General features: G+C 63.6%; 1 protein-coding gene across 1 annotated transcript in view; it reads right to left on the minus strand.

Annotated features, from left to right (window-relative positions):
* SND1 (staphylococcal nuclease and tudor domain containing 1) overlaps nucleotides 1–18,160 on the minus strand; it is a 146,706-nt gene that overhangs the window by 36,319 nt on the left and 92,227 nt on the right. The window contains exon 15 of the mRNA XM_063323779.1: nucleotides 16,435–16,576. Within this exon, the coding sequence (XP_063179849.1) occupies nucleotides 16,435–16,576 (142 nt within the window). The remainder of the gene's footprint in view (nucleotides 1–16,434; nucleotides 16,577–18,160) is intronic.

Genomic DNA, 18,160 nt, shown 5'->3' on the forward strand with positions numbered 1-18,160 from the left:
CCCGCGCGGCAGCTCGGGACGGCACCTCGCAGCCTCTCGCTGCCTCTGCCGCCTCCTCAGCCCCCACCAGCCAAGCCAGCCTGCTTTGGGAAAAGGGAAACCTGAAAAGGCTGGGATGAGCCCCGGGAATGCGCCGGCTGCCTTACGGCGAGGGGAGGGGGCCGCTCGGCTCCCACCGGCAGCTACGCAAAACCCGGCAAAGTTACCCAGCGCTCGGAAAAAAATAAAAAAAATAAAAAAAATAACTAGACCCGAAGCCGCAGACTCTGCTGCTCTTCCCGGGAAGGCGTAATGGATTAATCTGCACAGATGAGGGATGCGGTTTAAAATGCTGCAGCGTGCGGCTGCCGCCGCTCTCCCCCCGGGGTCTCCCAAGAACTCTGCCACAAATCACTTCTGCTGATGGCTTTTTGCCGAGCGGCCAGGCCCGGCAGCGCGGCGGGGAGGGAGGAGGTGGCTCCGGGGCTGCGCGGGATGCTCCCAGCCCGGCCCCATCCCCGCAGGGAGGAAGGTTGAGGGCTGGGGGCAAGCGTCCCCCAGCATCCCAGGGCATCCTGCAGCATCCCATGTCATCCCACAGCATCCCAGGGCATCCCGCAGCATCCCAGGGCATCCCACAGCATCCCAGAGCATCCTGCCGCATCCCAGGGCATCCTGCAGCATCCCGTGTCATCCCACAGCATCCCAGGGCATCCCGCAGCATCCCAGGGCATCCTGCAGCATCCCATGTCAACCCACAGCATCCCAGAGCATCCCACGGCATCCTTGGGCATCCTGCAGCATCCTGCATCATCCCGCAGCATCCCAGGGCATCCCGCAGCATCCCGGGTCATCCCACAGCATCCCAGGACATCCTGCAGCATCCTGGGGTACTCCACAGCATCCCAGGGCATCCTGCAGCAACCCAGGGCATCCCGCAGCAACCCAGGGCATCCCGCAGAATCCCACAGCATCCTGGGGTATCCCACAGAATCCTGCAGCATCCTGGACCATCCCGCAGCATCCCAGGGGCATCCCACAGCATCCCAGGGCATCCCACAGAATCCCACAGCATCCCGCAGCATCCCTGGACACTCTGCAGAATCCCACAGTATCCTGAAGCATCCCTGGGCATCCTGCAGCATCCCAGGGCATCCCACGGCATCCCGGGGCATCCCACAGCATCCCAGGGCATCCCGCAGAATCCCCACAGCATCCTGCAGCATGCTGGGGTATCCCACAGAATCCGGGCTTATCCTGCAGCATCCCACAGCACCCCGCAGCATCCCAGGCATCCCGCAGCATCCCAGGGCATCCTGCAGAATCCCACAGCATCCTGGGGCATCCCACAGCATCCCTGGACATTCTGCAGAATCCCACAGTATCCCGCAGCATCCCTGGGCATGCCACAGCATGCTGGGCTATCCCACAGAATCCTGGCATAGCCTGCAGCATCCCGGGTCATCCCACAGCATCCTGGGGTACCCCACAGCATTCCAGGGCATCCTGCAGAATCCCACAGCATCCCGCAGCATCCCAGGGCATCCCACAGCATCCTTGGGCATCCCGCAGAATTCCACAGCTTCCTGCAGCGTCCCTGGGCATCCCACAGCATTGCTGGACAACTCGCAGTATCCCAAAGTATCCCACAGCATTCCAGGGCATCCGGCAGAATCCAACAGAATCCCGCAGCATCCCAGGCATCCTGCAGCATCCCACAGCATCCCTGGCCATCCCACGGCATCCCAGAGTATCCCACAGCCTCCTGGGGCATCCCGCAGAATCCCGCAGCATCCTGGGGTATCCCACAGCATCCCAGGGGCATCCTCCAACATCCCAGGGCATCCCGCAAAATCCCACAGCATCCCGCAGCATCCTAGGGTATCCCACAGAATCCAGGGACATCCCACAGCATCCCTGAACATCCTACAGAATCCCGCAGTATCCCACAACATCCCAGGGTATCCCACAGTATTGCGCAGCATCCCTGGGCGTCCCACAGCACCCTGGGGTATCCCACAGCATTCCAGGGCATCCCACAGGATCCCAGGGCATCCTGCAGAATCCCATAGCATCCTGCAGCATCCCAGGCATCCTGCAGCATCCCGGGGCACCCTGCAGCATCCCGGGGTATCCTGCAGCATCCCAAGGCATCCTGCAGCACCCCAGAGTATCCCGCAGCATCCCAGGGCATCCTGTAGTGTCCCTGGGCATTCCACGGCATCCCGGCGTATCCCACAGCAGTCCAGAGCATACGACAGCATCCCAGGACATTCTACAGAATCCCACAGTATCCCGCAACATCCTGGGGCATCCCTCAGCATCCCTGGGCATCCTGCAGCATCCCAGGGTATCCCACAGCATCCCTGGGCATCCTGCAGCATCCCAGGGTATCCCATAACATCCCGGTGTATCCCACAACATCCCGGGGCATCCCGCAGCATCCCTAGGCATCCCGCAGCATCCCAGGGTACCCCACAACATCCCAGGGTATCCCATAGTACTCTGGTGTATCCCACAACATCCTGAGGCATCCCACAGCATTCCTGGGCATCCTGCAGCATCCCAGGGTATCCCATAGCATCCCAGGGTATCCCATAGCATCCCGGTGTATCCCACAACATCCTGGGGCATCCCACAGCATCCCTGGGCATCCCGCAGCATCCCAGGGTATCCCACAGCATCCCTGGGCATCCTGCAGCATCCCAGGGTATCCCATAGCATCCCGGTGTATCCCATAGCATCCCAGGGTATCCCATAGCATCCCGGTGTATCCCACAACATCCTGGGGCATTCCACAGCATCCCGGTGTATCCCACAACATCCTGGGGCATCCCACAGCATCCCTGGGCATCCCACACCATCCCTAGGCATCCCGCAGCATCCCAGGGTATCCCACAGCATCCCGGTGTATCCCACAGCATCCCTGGGCATCCTGCAGCATCCTGGAGTATCCCGCAGCATCCCGGAGTATCCCGCAGCATCCCGGGGCATCCCCCAGCTGGGCCCCCACCGGCAACACGGCAGGGCAGGATGCCGGATCCGGCCCCCGGAGCGCTGCAGCGGGATGGGGCTGGTCCCAGATGTGCCGGGGGTTGGGAGCGGGGCCGTGTGCGGAGCGCAGCCCCCAGCCCCCCCGCAAGGCAAAGCTAATACAGAATATCCGTAACAAACGATACGCTGCTGTTATTTTAGAGATACAATTACACAAATACAGGGAGAAGCCGGGATGGATTATCCATGGAGAAACTGCCGGGGGGGGCCGGAGCGGGGGGGCCAAGCCTCCCTGCCGCAAAGCCACTAATAAACATCTAATGTCACCGGGGTACCCCCGGCAGCCGGGGGCAACCGCCGCGCACGGCACGGCACAGCACCGCACCGCGCCGGCATGGCCCGCCTTCCCCCCTCAGGAAAAAATCCTCCCTCCGGTTTCTCCAGGGTAAAATTTCCCAGATTTCCCGCTGACGGCTGGAGCGGGGGCTTTTCCAGCCTTAATTTCTGGGCTCTAAATATCGTTTTTCCCCCCTCCTTGCTGTGCCATAACCACCCCCGGCGCAGCGAGGGATGGCACCGGCGCGGCGAGGGATGGCACCGGCACCGGGTTTGCCCATGCGGGAACGCTTGCGCCGGTGCTGAGCGCTGGAGACGGATCTCCGGGAGGATTTATGGACCTGGGGAGAAACAGAGGAGGTGAGGAGAAGGAGGGAGAGGAGCCACGTGCCACCACCACGTCACCGGACCAAAGCCACCCCGGTCACTGCAGGCAGCGCGATCCCGATGCCGGGGTCCCGCGCCAGATCCCGGCATCCGGCAGGGTGGGAGTCGCTGCCGCCGCACCAGACCCCGGGCAAGCGACCCCAGGGCTTGGGGACGGATCCTGCCGTTGCCACCGGGCAGGACAATGCTGCCCATCCCCAGGGGAGCCGAGCCGGGGCTGGCGGTGACACGCGGGGGGGCTGGCACTGCCGTCCCCTCCTTCCCCGGCGCTGGCAGGCGAGTGGCCGGCATCCGAGTCGTGATGGCAACTTGGCTGCTGCCGCGGAGCCCGTGTGGGAGCCCGGTGTATTTTTAACACTCGTCCCTACCAAAATAGAGGCTGTCGGGAAGAGGGGAACAGACGGCGGCGGGGACGGGGGGCGGCGGGAGGTGGCCGGGTGCTGCCGAACCGTGCCGGATCCTGCCAAGGCAGCCCGGAGCTGGGGACGGCTGGCCAGGGAACCCCTGGCCACCACATCCCAAATGCTGCAGCCTTTGGGGTCACCATGACCCAACTCCGTGTCTCTGCAGCACCTGGTGTCACCACACCTCAGCCTTTGGGGTCACCACGTCCTGGTGCTCTATCCTCAGTATTTGGGGTCACCACGTCCCAACCCTGCATCTACAGCATTTGGGGACACCGCGTGTCTGCAGCACCTGGTGTCACCACATCTACAGCACTTGGGGTCACCACATCCCAACCCTGCACATCTGCAGCCTTGGGGGTCACCACATCCAAAACGCTACAGGCTTTGGGGTCACCGTGTCCCCACCCCGTGTGCCTGCAGCACCTGGTGTCACCACACCTCAGCATTTGGGGTCCCCACGTCCTGACACCATATCTGCAGTATCTGGGGTCACCACGTCTCTGCAGCACTTGGTGTCACCACATCCCAAATGCTGCAGCCTTTGGGGTCACCGTGACCCAACACCGTGTCTCTGCAGCACCTGGTGTCACCACACCTCAGCATTTGGGGTCACCACATCCTGACACCATATCTGCAGTATCTGGGGTCACCACGTGTCTGCAGCACTTGGTGTCACCACATCCCAAATGCTGCAGCCTTTGGGGTCACCGTGACCCAACACCGTGTCTCTGCAGCACCTGGTGTCACCACACCTCAGCATTTGGGGTCACCACGTCCTGACACCGTATCTGCAGTATTTGGGGTCACCACGTGTCTGCAGCACCTGGTGTCACCACATCTACAGCCTTTGGGGTCACCACATCTGAAACGCTACAGCCCTTGGGGTCACCGTGTCCCCACCCCGTGTGCCTGCAGCACCTGGTGTCACCACACCTCAGCATTTGGGGTTGCCGCATCCCAACCTTGCGGATCCACATCCCCCCCCCCGGCAGGGATGCTCTGCCCCCCGGCCAAGCCGCGGCACCCAGAGACCGCAGCAGCCCCCCACATCCCCGTGCCGCATCCATCCATCGCCACGTGGGGGGCACGGACCAGAGCGGGCACAACCTCGGGGGGCTGCAGCTCGGGCGGAAACCTCCTTTTCACCTCTTTTTCCCCCAAAAGCAGACGCGTGCCCCCGAGTTGGCACCCTGGTGGCATCCCCTCCCGGGGGGGGGGGCTGTTGGCCACGGGGCTCGCCTCCTCGGGGTCGGCTGGCCAGGCTGGGGGGGAGTCACGGTCCGTCGGCCCCCATCCCGGGAAGGCGTCAGGCTGCAGGGTCTCGCCGGGAAAGCAGAACCCGGGATTAAATTAGCGCCTCTCTATTTGCACATATTTATAGCGCTCAAACGTATATATTTTAGCTGGAGAGACGGGATGAGGCTCCCTTGAGAGCATCCCCGCAGTCACATTTACAAGGGACCTGTCTTCTCTCCGCGACGCTCGTTTGCATTTGAGGTATAAAAAAAATTAAAAAAAAAAATAAAAAAAAAAATTGACGGCATTGATAAAATACAGAGATTTATCATATTTCTGGCTCCCAGCGATGGGTGACGGCACGGCAGAGGAGGGGTTGGGGAGCATCGGCCGAGCAGCGGAGCACAGCTCCCGGGAGCGGAACCGGCTGGAAACCGCGTGTCTGTCCCCCCCCTGCCCCGCAAAAAAAATTATGGAATGAGTAAAAGCGTGTGTGTGAGCGCAGAGGGCGAAACCGCCCCCGGCCCCGACGCCCACGCCGGCCTCGTGGGCCACCAGCCGCCAGCGCCCTGTGGCCCCACGGCCGCCTCCCAGCACCCGCCCGCCTTATTTGATATGACGCCATGACTTCGGCAATTAATTAATTAATTAGCGCGGTGCAGGGGCCCCCCCAGCAGGTCCCCGTCCGACCCGCCCCCCCCCCCCCCAAAACCGAGGGAGCGCAGGAGGACGCGTGGGGAGGACGAAGCGCCCCGGCGAGGAGAGATGCTGGCGGGATGTTGCGGGGGGGGAAAGGTGTCTTCCCCCCCCTGCAAGTGCTTCCCCCACACCGACACCCCCACACTGACACCCCCCCCCCATGCTGGGACCCCCCCCCTGCTCCATCCCACACCCGCACCAGCGCTTGCATTGAGTGCCCCAGGGTGGGGGTGGGGGGGGGGGGGTTCTGTGGGCTCTCACCGGGGAGCCGCCGGGGAGAGGGATGGGGGGGGGGGACGGGGACGGGGACGGGGACGGGGGGCTGGCACCTCTCCCAGCTCGCGGCGCTGGAAAATTAAACTTTTAGCCTGAGTAAGGCAAAGTTGGTTATTGAAGCAGCTCTGCCCCTAATGAGCCCTCGTCAATTATTCAGCGGAACAGCTAATGAGAGCGCTGGTGGCTTGGGGGGGGGGGAAGGGGGGGGGACCGCTCCGGGACTCCCCAGCCCTCGGTTATCGGGGTATGTGTGTGGGGGGGTGTCACCGCCACCGGGAGGGTGAAAGAGAAGAGGGGGGGACCTGCTGGGGGGGTGCACCAAGCTGGGCTTATGGGCAGAGCAGCCGGGTTGTCCCCCCCCCCGGGTCCGAGCATCAGCACCCCGGGGGGGGCCCAGCCCCGCGATGGTGGAGCCTGCGCCATGGGGGTCCCTGTGCCGTGGGGGTCCCTGCTCCATAGGGGTCCCTGCGCCATGGGGGTCCCTGTGCCGTAGGGGTCCCTGTGCCATGGGGGTCCCTGCTCCATAGGGGTCCCTGTGCCATGGGGGTCCCTGTGCCGTGGGGGTCCCTGTGCCATGGGGGTCCTGCCTGGGGTCCTGCTCCAGGGGAGTCCCTGCGCCATGGGGGTCCCTGCTCCATAGGGGTCCCTGCTCCATGGGGGTCGCTTCACCATGGGGGTCCTGCTCTGGGGTCCCTGCACCATGGGGGTCCCTGTGCCATGGGGGTCTCTGCTCCATGGGGGTCTTGCTCTGGGGTCCTGCTCTGGGGGAGTCCCTCTGCCATGGGGGTCCCTGTGCCGTGGGGGTCCCTGCGCCATGGGGTCACTGCTCCATAGGGGTCCCTGCTCCATGGGGTTCTGCTCTGGGGTCCCTGTGCCATGGGGGTCCCTGGTCCATGGGGGTCTTGCTCTGGGGTCCTGCTCCGGGGGAGTCCCTCTGCCATGGGAGTCCCTGTGCCGTGGGGGTCCCTTCAACATGGGGGTCCTGCTCTGGGGTCCCTGTGCCATGGGGTCACTGCTCCATAGGGGTCCCTGTGCCATAAGGGTCCCTGTGCCATGGGGGTCTCTGTGCCATGGGGGTCCCTGCTCCATGGGGGTCCTGCTCTGGGGTCCCTGTGCCATGGGGTCCCTGCTCCATAGGGCTCCCTGTGCCATGGGGGTTTTACTCCGGGGTCCTGCTCCGGGGGAGTCCCTGCACCATGGGGGTCCCTGTGCTGTGGGGGTCCCTGATCCATGGGGGGTCTCTGCTCTGGGGTCCCTGCACCGTTGGGGGCCCTGTGCCATGGGGGTCCTGCCCGGGGTTCTGCTCTGGGGGAGTCTCTGTGCCGTGGGGGTCCCTGCTCCATGGGGGTCCCTGTGCCGTGGGGGTCCCTTCACCATGGGATCCTGGCTCCATGGGGGTCCCTGCTGGGGATGGGGGTGGGATGCCAAACCCGCCCGTCGGTGCCATCCACCGTGCCGCAGTGGTGTCACCAGCCCTGTCACCAAACGGCTTCGCCGCGGTGGGCACAGCTGTGCCCCCCCCCAGCCCCGGGAGGCTGGGAAGTTGTTCCAATCACCAGCATGGTCCCTTCAATGGATGAACGGGAAAGGGAAAAGACAGCAGGCAGGGCGACGGAGGAGCCGGGGTTACGGGGAGCCGGGGAATCCAGCCCCGTTCCCAGCCCATCCCTCCCCTCGCCAGATCCCACCGCCCCGCTGCCGCCAGGGCTCCACGCCGGGGAGGGAGGCAGGGGGTCTGCCCTGCCTGCACTGAGCCCTGCCTGCCCTGCCCGCACTGAGCCCTGCCTGCCCTGCCCTGCCTGCCCTGCCCTGCCTTCGCTGCCCTGCCTACATTGCCCTGACTGCATTGCCTGCCCTGCCTGCATTGCCCTGCCTGCCCTGAGCTCTGCCTGCACTGCCCTGCCTGCACACAGCCCTGCCTGCACTGCCTGCCTTGCCCTGAGCCCTGCCTGCATTGCCCTGCCTGCACTGCCCTGCCTGCCCTGCCTTCACTGCCCTGCCTGCACACAGCCCTGACTGCACTGCCTTCACTGCCCTGCCTGCACACAGCCCTGCCTGCCCTGCCCTGCCCGCACTGAGCCCTGCCTGCCCTGCCCTGCCTGCCCTGCCCTGCCTTCGCTGCCCTGCCTACATTGCCCTGACTGCATTGCCTGCCCTGCCTGCATTGCCCTGCCTGCCCTGAGCTCTGCCTGCACTGCCCTGCCTGCACACAGCCCTGCCTGCACTGCCTGCCTTGCCCTGAGCCCTGCCTGCATTGCCCTGCCTGCACTGCCCTGCCTGCCCTGCCTTCACTGCCCTGCCTGCACACAGCCCTGACTGCACTGCCTTCACTGCCCTGCCTGCACACAGCCCTGCCTGCACTGCCTGCCCTGCCTGCACTGTCCTGCCCTGCCTGCACACAGCCCTGCCTGCACTGCCCTGCCTTCACTGCCCTGCCTGCACACAGCCCTGCCTGCACTGCCTGCCCTGCCTGCACTGCCCTGCCCGCATTGCCCTGCCTGCCCTGAGCTCTGCCTGCACTGCCCTGCCTGCACACAGCCCTGCCTGCACTGCCCTGCCTTCACTGCCCTGCCTGCACACAGCCCTGCCTGCACTGCCTGCCCTGCCTGCACTGCCCTGCCCGCATTGCCCTGCCTGCCCTGAGCTCTGCCTGCACTGCCCTGCCTGCACACAGCCCTGCCTGCACTGCCCTGCCCTGCCTGCATTGCCCTGCCTCCCCTGAGCCCTGCCTGCACTGTCCTGCCCTGCCTGCATTGCCCTGCCTGCCCTGAGCCCTGCCTGCATTGCCCTGCCTGCACTGCACTGCCTGCACTGCCCTGCCTGCACACAGCCCTGACTGCCCTGCCCTGCCTGCACTGCCCTGCCTGCACAGCTCTCCCTGCCTGCCCTGCCTGCCCTGCCTGCACCACCCTCCTGTGCTCAGGGCCACCCCAAAACCCCCATCCCCAGCGAGCGCCCGCCCAGGGGGACCCAAGGACCCACAGGACACCGGGGTCTTCCCTGAGGGTTTGCTGCCGATGGGAGCAACTTGGGTGGGGGCATGACCCCTGCGCCAGGCCGGGCAGGGGCCGGGGTGGGTGCACCGAGCTCGCCGGCCTCTGCTGCCGGGAGGAAGGGATGGATGCAGCCGGAGACCGGGAATACCCACCCCGGCAGAAGTGCGGGGTCCGCAGCGGGGGGGGAAGACAGAAGGGGCCCGTCATCTTCCACGCTAATTGACACATTACCTGCCTTTTCAGCCCGTAATTAATGTGTACAGCTTGATTAGGGAGCCTCAGCCGGGGCGGGTCTCCCCGGAGGAGAGCGGGGGCAGAGCAGGAGCTGGGTGCTCCCCCGGCGCTGCGGGCACTGGGCGGGCAGCGGGGCAGTTTGCCCCAAAAACCCCAGAATTGTCCCCAGCAGCACCGTTAGCCCAGCTCAGCACACGGCGGCTCTGGGACCGGCAAATCGGGATGGTCCTGAGCGAGGCGGGATGGTCCTGTGAACATGGGACGGTCTTGGGCAACGCGGGACAGTCCTGGGCAATGCGGGATGACCCCGGGAGACTCAGGATGGTCCTGTGGGACTCAGGATGGTGCTGGGCAATGCAGGATGGTCCTATGAACAGGGGATGGTCCTGGGCAACATGGGATGGTCCTGGGCAACGCAGGATGATCCTGAGCAATGCAGGATGGTCCTGTGGGACTCAGGATGCTCCTGGGCAATGCAGGATGATCCTATGAACTCAGGACGGTCCTGTGCAATGTGGGATGATCCTGGGCAAAGCAGGATGCTCCCAAGCAACTCAGGATGGTCCTGTGGGACTCAGGATGGGCAGTGCAGGATGGTCCTATGAACATGGGATGGTCCTGGGCAACGCAGGATGATCCTGTGCAACTCAGGATGGTCCTGGGCAATGTGGGATGATCCTGGGCAACTCAGAATGGTCCTGTGGGACTCAGGATGGGCAATGCAGGATGGTCCTATGAACAGGGGATGGTCCTGGGCAACTCAGGATGATCCTGAGCAATGCAGAATGGCCCTGGGCAATGGAGGATGATCCTGGGCAAAGCAGGATGCTCCCGAGCATCTCAGGATGGTCCTGTGGGACTCAGGATGGTCCTGGGCAATGCAGGATGGTCCTATGAACAGGGGATGGTCCTGGGCAATGTGGGACGATCCTGGGCAACTCAGGATGGTCCTGGGCAATGGAGGATGTTCCTGGGCCACTCAGGATGGTCCTGGGCAATGGAGGATGATCCTGGGCAACTCAGGATGGTCCTGGGCAATGTGGGATGATCCTGGGCAACTCAGGATGGTCCTGTGTGATGCAGGATGTTCCTGTACAACATGGAATGATCCTGAACAACGCAGGATGATCCTGGGCAATGCAGGATGCTCCTGTGTGACTCCAGGATGGTCCTGGGCAACTCAGGGTGGTCCTGTGCAGTGCAGGATGCTCCCGTGGGATGCAGGACGACCCTGTGCAGCACGGGATGACCCTGTGCAGTGCAGGATGCTCCTGGGCAACCCAGGATGGTCCTGGGCAAGGCGGGATGCTCCTGTGGGATGCAGGAGGGGATGCTCCTGTGCAGCACGGGATGCTCCTGTGCAGTTCAGGATGGTCCTGTGCAGCACAGAACCCCCCCAGGAGACGCAGAGGCTGCCACAGAGGGGTGCAGCCCCACGTCCCGGGTGGCTGACAGGGGCACCCCGCTGCGGTGGCACCCAGCACCCCAAACCAGAGCCCGGCCTAAGCTGCGCGATGGGCGACCAGTTGCCCACTCCTTATTCCCAACCCCCTAATTGAGGCGCCTGGCGCAGGGCGGCGCGGTGGTGGCCAAGGAGGTGCCCATGGACGTGGCCAAGGAGGTGGCGAAGGAGGTGGCCATGGAGGTGGCCAAGGAGGTGGTGAAGGAGGTGCCCATGGAGGTGCCCAAGGAGGTGCCCAAAGAGGTGCCCAAGGAGATGGCCAAGGAGGTGGCCAAGGAGGTGGCCAAGGAGGTGGCCATGGAGGTGCCGAAGGAGGTGCCCAAAGAGGTGCCCAAGGAGATGGCCAAGGAGGTGGCCAAAGAGGTGCCCATGGAGGTGGCCAAAGAGGTGCCTAAGGAGATGGCCAAGGAGGTGGCCAAGGAGGTGCCGAAGGAGGTGCCCAAAGAGGTGCCCAAGGAGATGGCCAAGGAGGTGGCCAAGGAGGTGGCCATGGAGGTGGCCAAAGAGGTGCCCAGGGAGGTGGCCAAGGAGGTGCCCATGGAGGTGCCCATGGAGGTGCCCAAGGAGGTGCCCAAAGAGGTGCCCAAGGAGATGGCCAAGGAGGTGGCCAAGGAGGTGGCCAAGGAGGTGGCCATGGAGGTGCCGAAGGAGGTGCCCAAAGAGGTGCCCAAGGAGATGGCCAAGGAGGTGGCCAAAGAGGTGCCCATGGAGGTGGCCAAAGAGGTGCCTAAGGAGATGGCCAAGGAGGTGGCCAAGGAGGTGCCGAAGGAGGTGCCCAAAGAGGTGCCCAAGGAGATGGCCAAGGAGGTGGCCAAGGAGGTGGCCATGGAGGTGCCCAAAGAGGTGCCCAGGGAGGTGGCCAAGGAGGTTGCCAAGGAGGTGGTGGGGAGGGGGGACTCGGCCCATCGGTCCCCACCCCCTCCAGGGACCCCCAAGGGCTGCAGGGACCCCCGGGACCCCCCCCGGCAGCTGGAGCCGGGGGGTTCTGCACCACTTTGGGAACTTTGGAGAGCAAACTCAGCCCCTGGGAGCGGGCGAGAGCCAGCCGGTCTCCACAGCAACCGGGATTAAATATAACTCGCAGCCGGCGCGTTCCCCCCGGAGCCAACCATTTCCAGGCCGCCCCAGCGCCTCTCCTTTCATTTCCAAATTACCGGAGAAAGCGGAAAGGCCGAGCCGGAGCCCCCCCGACTCCTCGGGGGAGGCCGGGAATGGCCGGCACTGGGCAGGGACGGGTGTCTATTTAACCATCGGACCCCGGGGAGGGACAGTGGGACCACCATTATCCCGGGAAGGGACAGCGGGACCCCCATTATCCCGCCATGGGAAGGATCCCCTGGGGGGCACGGCCCCATGGGCATCCCACCGGCGAGGATGAGGATGGGGCACCCCATCGGCCACCGGCGACTGCTCCTTCCCCGCTCCCAGCGCAAATCCCACCCAAAAATCCAGGAGAGCATCTCCGCCAGTGGGACACGGGGACGGATCCCGGCTCACAGGGAGCCCTGGGAGGAACCCGGGAGGATTCTCCCGTCTAAAACGCGGCCGAACCCAGCGGCAGCCTTTTAAACGCAGAAATATTTAAATATATCTAAATTCCTCCTCCCGAGCGTGTGGGAGTTTTATCGCTGCTTAAAATTTTAATGTCTCGGTCGCAGGCGAGAGGGAGTCGCGTTTCCCCGTCTTTCGCAGCTGACTTTAAGAACGGTTAATTATAAATAAGCCTCGGTGACTATTTATACGCACAAGCACGCGGAGAAGGACAGGTTTAGGACACGCTTCCCACACGGCAGGAGCCAGCCCGGAGCGGGGCTGGGGGTGCTCCTGTGCCGGCCAGACACCGGGATGGGATGTCCCCAGGAGAGAGCATCGCTCCGGGGGGGTTCTTCGCTCTGGGGTGGTGGTGGGGGGCACTGGTGGCACTGGGGGGCTCTGGCTGTGTCCTACAGACCAGGCAAGAGCATTGCTCCAGGGGGGTTGGGTCACTCTGGGGTGATGGTGGGGGTCACTGGTGGGACTGGGGGGCTCTGGCTGTGTCCTACAGACCAGGCAAGAGCATTGCTCCAGGGGGGTTGGGTCACTCTGGGGTGATGGTGGGGGTCACTGGTGGGACTGGGGGTTCCAGAACGTGTCCTACAGACCAGGCAAGAGCATCACTGCAGGGGGGTTCTTCACTTTGGGGTGATGGTGGCAGTCACTGGTGGGACTTGGGGTTGCTGGTTGTGTCCTACAGACCAGTCAAGAGCATAGCTCCAGGGGGGTTTGGTCACTCCGGGGTGATGGCCACTGGTGGGACTGGAGGTCTCCAGACATGTCCTACAGACCTGGCAAGAGCATCGCTCTGGAGAGATTCAGTCACTCTGGGGTGACAGTGAGGGTCACAGCGGGGCTGGGAGGCCCTGGCCATGTCCTACAGGCCAGGCAAGAGCATCACTCTGGGGAGGTTCTTCACTTTGGGGTGATGGTGGGGGTCACTGGTGGGACAGGAGGTCCCCAGCTGTTTCCTACAGACCAGGCAAGAGCATTGCTCCAGGTGGGTTTGGTCACTCCAGGGTGATGGTGGGAGTCACTGGTGGGACTGGGGGTTCCAGAATGTGTCCTACAGACCAGGCAAGAGCATCGCTCCAGGAAGGTGTCACTGGTGGGACTGGGGGGCCCTGGCCGTGTCCTACAGACCAGGCAAGAGCAGCAAGGTGGTCTACTGGATTTCTCTAAGGCTTCCGTCACAGTTCCCCAACAGCCTCCCCCTAGAGAAACCGATGGGTTATGGGCCAGATGAGTGGTCCCTGCAGTGGGGGGCGGGGACTGGTTTGACTGGCCACACCTGAAGGGTGGTGGTCAACAGCTCCTCCTCAAACTGGCAACCGGTCACAAGTGGGGTCCCCCAAGGATGGATACTGGGCCCAACGCTGCTTAATATGTTCGTGAGTGAGCTGGGTGATGGGATCAAGTGTGTCCTGGTGAAGTTTGCTGATGACACCAAACTGGGTGGGGACGTGGACACTTGGGAAGGGAGAGCCACCCTGCAGGAAGGCCTGGGTGGGCTGGAAGAGCCGGGTAACAACAGCCTTATGGAATTCAGCAAGGACAAGTGTAAGGTCCTGCACCTGGGAACACACAATCCCCGAGTGTGGCACAGGCTGGGATCCACCCCGCTGGGGAGCAGCTCCGGGGAAAGGGACCTGGGGGTCCTGGGGACACCAAGCTCAACATGAGTGAACATTGTGCTGCTGGGGCAAGGAAAGCCAACGGGGTGCTGGGCTGCATCAACACGGGCATCTCCCGCAGAGAGAAAGAATCATTATCAGAGGATCACGGAATGGGTTGGGTTGGAAGCGACCCTTAAAGGCCATCTAGTCATCTCCAACCAGCCCAGGTTGCTCCAAGCCCCGTCCAACCTGGCCTTGAAGCCCTCCAGGGATGGGGCAGCCACAGCTTCTCTGGGCAACCTGGGCCAGGGGCTCACCCCCCTCACAGCAAAGGATTTCTTCCCAATATCTCATCCCAATCTCCCCTCTTCCAGTTTGGAGCCACCACCCCTCCTCCTCTCACTACACGTCCTTGTAAAAAGTCCCTCTCCAGCTTTCTTGTAGGCCCCAACTCTTCCTTGTTATCCCACTCTACCCGGCCCTGGCCAGGCCACACCTGGAATTCGGTGCTCAGTTTTGGTCCCCGCTACACAAGGAAGCTGTGGCCAGGCTGGAGAGGGGCCACCGAGGGCCACCAAGATGACCCAAGGGCTGGGAAGCTGCCCCATGAGGAGAGGCTGAGAGAACGGGGCTTGTTCAGCCTGGAGAAAAGAGGGCTCAGGGGAGACCTCGTCACCGCGTTCCAGTGTTTAAAGGGTGGCTACCGAGAAGATGGAGACTCCCTTTCCACAAGGAGTTCCATGGAAAAAAGGAGGGGTGATGGGACAAGTTACTGCTGGGGAGATTCCGATGGGACACAGGAGGAAAATGTTTCACACTGAGAACAATCAGCCCAAGGAAACGATGGATTCCGCAACATCGGACGCTTTCAAGATCCAGCTGGACAGGGAGCTGGGCCACCTTGTCTAGAGCGGGCTTTAGCCAAGAAAGGTTGGACCAGATGATCCTTGAGGTCCCTTCCAACCTGGGATTCCATGATTCTGTAGTCTCATCTTGGCTCCCTTTCCCACAAAAGGTAGAACCGAATGATCCCTGAGGTCCCTTCCAACCTGCGATTCCGTGATTCCGTAATTCCATGGTCCTTCCCGCTCCCCAAAGCCCTCGGCGCTCCCCAGCCCACGTGCTGGTGGCCCCGGGGACCAGCAAAGAGCCGGTCCTGGGCGAGTGGGCGCAGGTATCCGCTCCTGTGCCGCACGCCGTTCCCTGGCTCCGGGATGAAAAAGGAGAACAAAACCTCCATCCCAGCCCCCACGCTCCCCCCCAGGATAAATATTCCTTCGGTGGGAGTGGCGAGAGCTGCTGCTTACGGAAACCTCGGTGGTTTTATCCCCGTATAAGATCTATTTATACGCTTATTGAATTTTTCATAACCAAGTTGTGAACGATCGGCGTTCAGGGTCATCCTTTCTCAACAGTTATCGCCATAGAAACGGGAGCGAGGGATGAGCCCACCCCACATCCCCTGCCATGGAGGGATGCGGCGGCGCCGGCGGGGGCTCGGCGAGCCGACGCTCTCTCTCACCGCCGACCGGCTTCCCCCCGGTGACACCCTGGCACCAGCCTAGGAGGTGGCACCTTCCAACCCCCTCCCAAGGGTTTGCCATGCTCCTGCCACGCTCCGGCCGAAGTACGGGACTGCTTTTCTGGGGGGGGGGGGGGGATTCTTCCGTTTTTGTAGGACCTACCAAAACCACCGCCGCGTGGGCACAGGGCGAGCCCCGGGCTGACGCACCTCTGCCAGCCGAACCGCTCGTGCTTGTCCCCGTCCCCACACATCGCTCGTGCTTGTCCCCGTCCCCATACATCCCTATACGTCCCCATACGTCCCCATACCTCCTCCCCCAGCTGCACGATGCTGCTGGGGTTCACCCCCCTCGTCGCTGCCCCTCGGAGCCCCCCCATCGCAAGCGCCCTGGCCCATGGACACAAGGGCCGTGGAGGGAAATGGGGGCGAGCAGCTGTGCCGCCGGGTACCCGAAGGTGCAAGAAGCACCCAAAGGTGCAGGAGGCACCCAAAGCCTCCCTGGCGGGGGGGCACAGAGGGGGGGACCGCAGTGATCCCGCTGGGGGGGTGTCCGGGCAGCAGCAGCACAAACAGCCCCCCAGCAGCACCCGAACCCTCCGATCATCTCCAATTCGTGTCCCCCAGCTCAATTAAACCCCCCCCAGGTCAAGCCATCGGCAGCGTTAAATTCCCCCGCAGCCCCGGGGGGGTGACGGGAGGACTGTGCACCCAAGGCGGGGGTGAGGACCCCCCCCCCATGAAGCCGGGGGCTCACCTGCCAGCAGGAAGGTGATGAGGCAGGTTTCCTTTGGCATGAAGAGCTTCAGCCGGGAGCCGCTGAAGACGTATTCCACCACGGCCTCCGAGCGGCCGGCGCGCTGCAGGAAGGGCAGGAACTGCTTCGCCTTCTGGGTGTCCTGGGGGGAGAAAAGGGGGGGTCAGGGTCGGGTGTACGGTGTGCTGGGGACAACGACCGTCCCACTCGGTGTGCGGGGACCCGCCGGCACCCCCATGTCCCTCATGGTGGGGACAACGGGCGCTCCTTGCCATGGGCTCGGTGCCTGGATCGGCCTCACCTGCCCCCGTGCCAGCCGGGGAGGGATGCAGGATGCAGGCAGGGATGCAGGATGCAGGCAGGGATGCAGGAGAAAGGCAGGGATGCAGGATGCAGGCAGGGATTCAGGATGCAGGCAGGGATGCAGGCAGGGATGCAGGATAAATGCAGGAATGCAGGATGCGGGCAGGGATGCAGGATGCAGGATAAAGGCAAGGATGCAGGATGCGGGCAGAGGGATGCAGGATGCAGGATACAGTCAGGGATGCAGGATGCGGACAGGGATGCAGGATACAGGCAGGGATGGTGGATGCGGGCAGGCATGTAGGATGCAGGATATGGGCAGGGATGCAGGATACAGGCAGGGATGTAGGATGCAGGCAGGGATGCAGGATATGGGCAGGGATGCAGGATACAGGCAGGGATGTAGGATGTGGGCAGGGATGCAGAATATGGGCAGGGATGCAGGATATGGGCAGGGATGCAGGATACAGGCAGGGATGTAGGATGTGGGCAGGGATGCAGAATATGGGCAGGGATGCAGGATACAGGCAGGGATGTAGGATGCGGGCAGGGATGCAGGATATGGGCAGGGATGCAGGATGCGGGCAGGGATCTGACTTCTCCCAGCTTGGGATGGACCATGAACCCCACACCTGCACCCATGTCCCCAGGGCACAGGCTCCAACTGCTCCAGCACGGGGACGGCTGCTGGTGCAGGCAGGAGCAGGCAGGAGCAGGCAGGAGCAGGCAGGCCGGATCCTGCCCCATCCCTCCCCTCCATAACGGAGCAGCCCACGACTCCCCTTTCCCGGGAAACCCCCCTTGGCGGGCCGCCTGCTCCCTTCCCAGCTGCGTATAAACTCAGGCACGTTCGTTAATAAAAATGTAACGAGCTGCCCAGTGGCTCGGGAGGCCGGGGCTGGCGGGGGGAGATGCCGGTGTCCCCCGGCGCAGAGCGGTGCGAGCATCCTTGGCCAGCGGCATCACCGCGAGCATCGCCCTCTCTGCAGGGGGCCAGTGTGCCGGCAGAGCCCATGCCGAGCTCGGTGCCGGCTGGAAGCCCTCAGCACGGTGTAGCCGCTGCCAGGGAACCACAGCCCCCAGCCCCCAGCTCAGTCGCCGGCTGAGTTTCGGCGCGGCAGCTTCATCCGGCATCTCCGCGTGTTGCCCACCCCGGGGGGTGAGAGGTTCCGTGTGGCAACCTCCCGATTGCAAATCACCGCGTCCTCCGGGGGTGGGAGACCCCCGACAGGAGCTCCGGGAGCCGAAGGAGCCGGTATCGGCGCTGGCAGCACCAGCGTCCCCATTTTAACCCATTCCAGTGCCGCGGGTGGCTGCTCGCTTGCCCACGCGGGCAACCAGAAGCCACTGGCTGCGTGGCCCCCGGCATCAGCCGGTCCCCAAGCGCCACAGCTGCCACCCACCAGCTTTGGCACGGCAAAGG

This window comes from Chroicocephalus ridibundus, chromosome 1 (genome assembly GCF_963924245.1).
Source record: "Chroicocephalus ridibundus chromosome 1, bChrRid1.1, whole genome shotgun sequence".
NCBI lineage: Eukaryota > Metazoa > Chordata > Aves > Charadriiformes > Laridae > Chroicocephalus > Chroicocephalus ridibundus.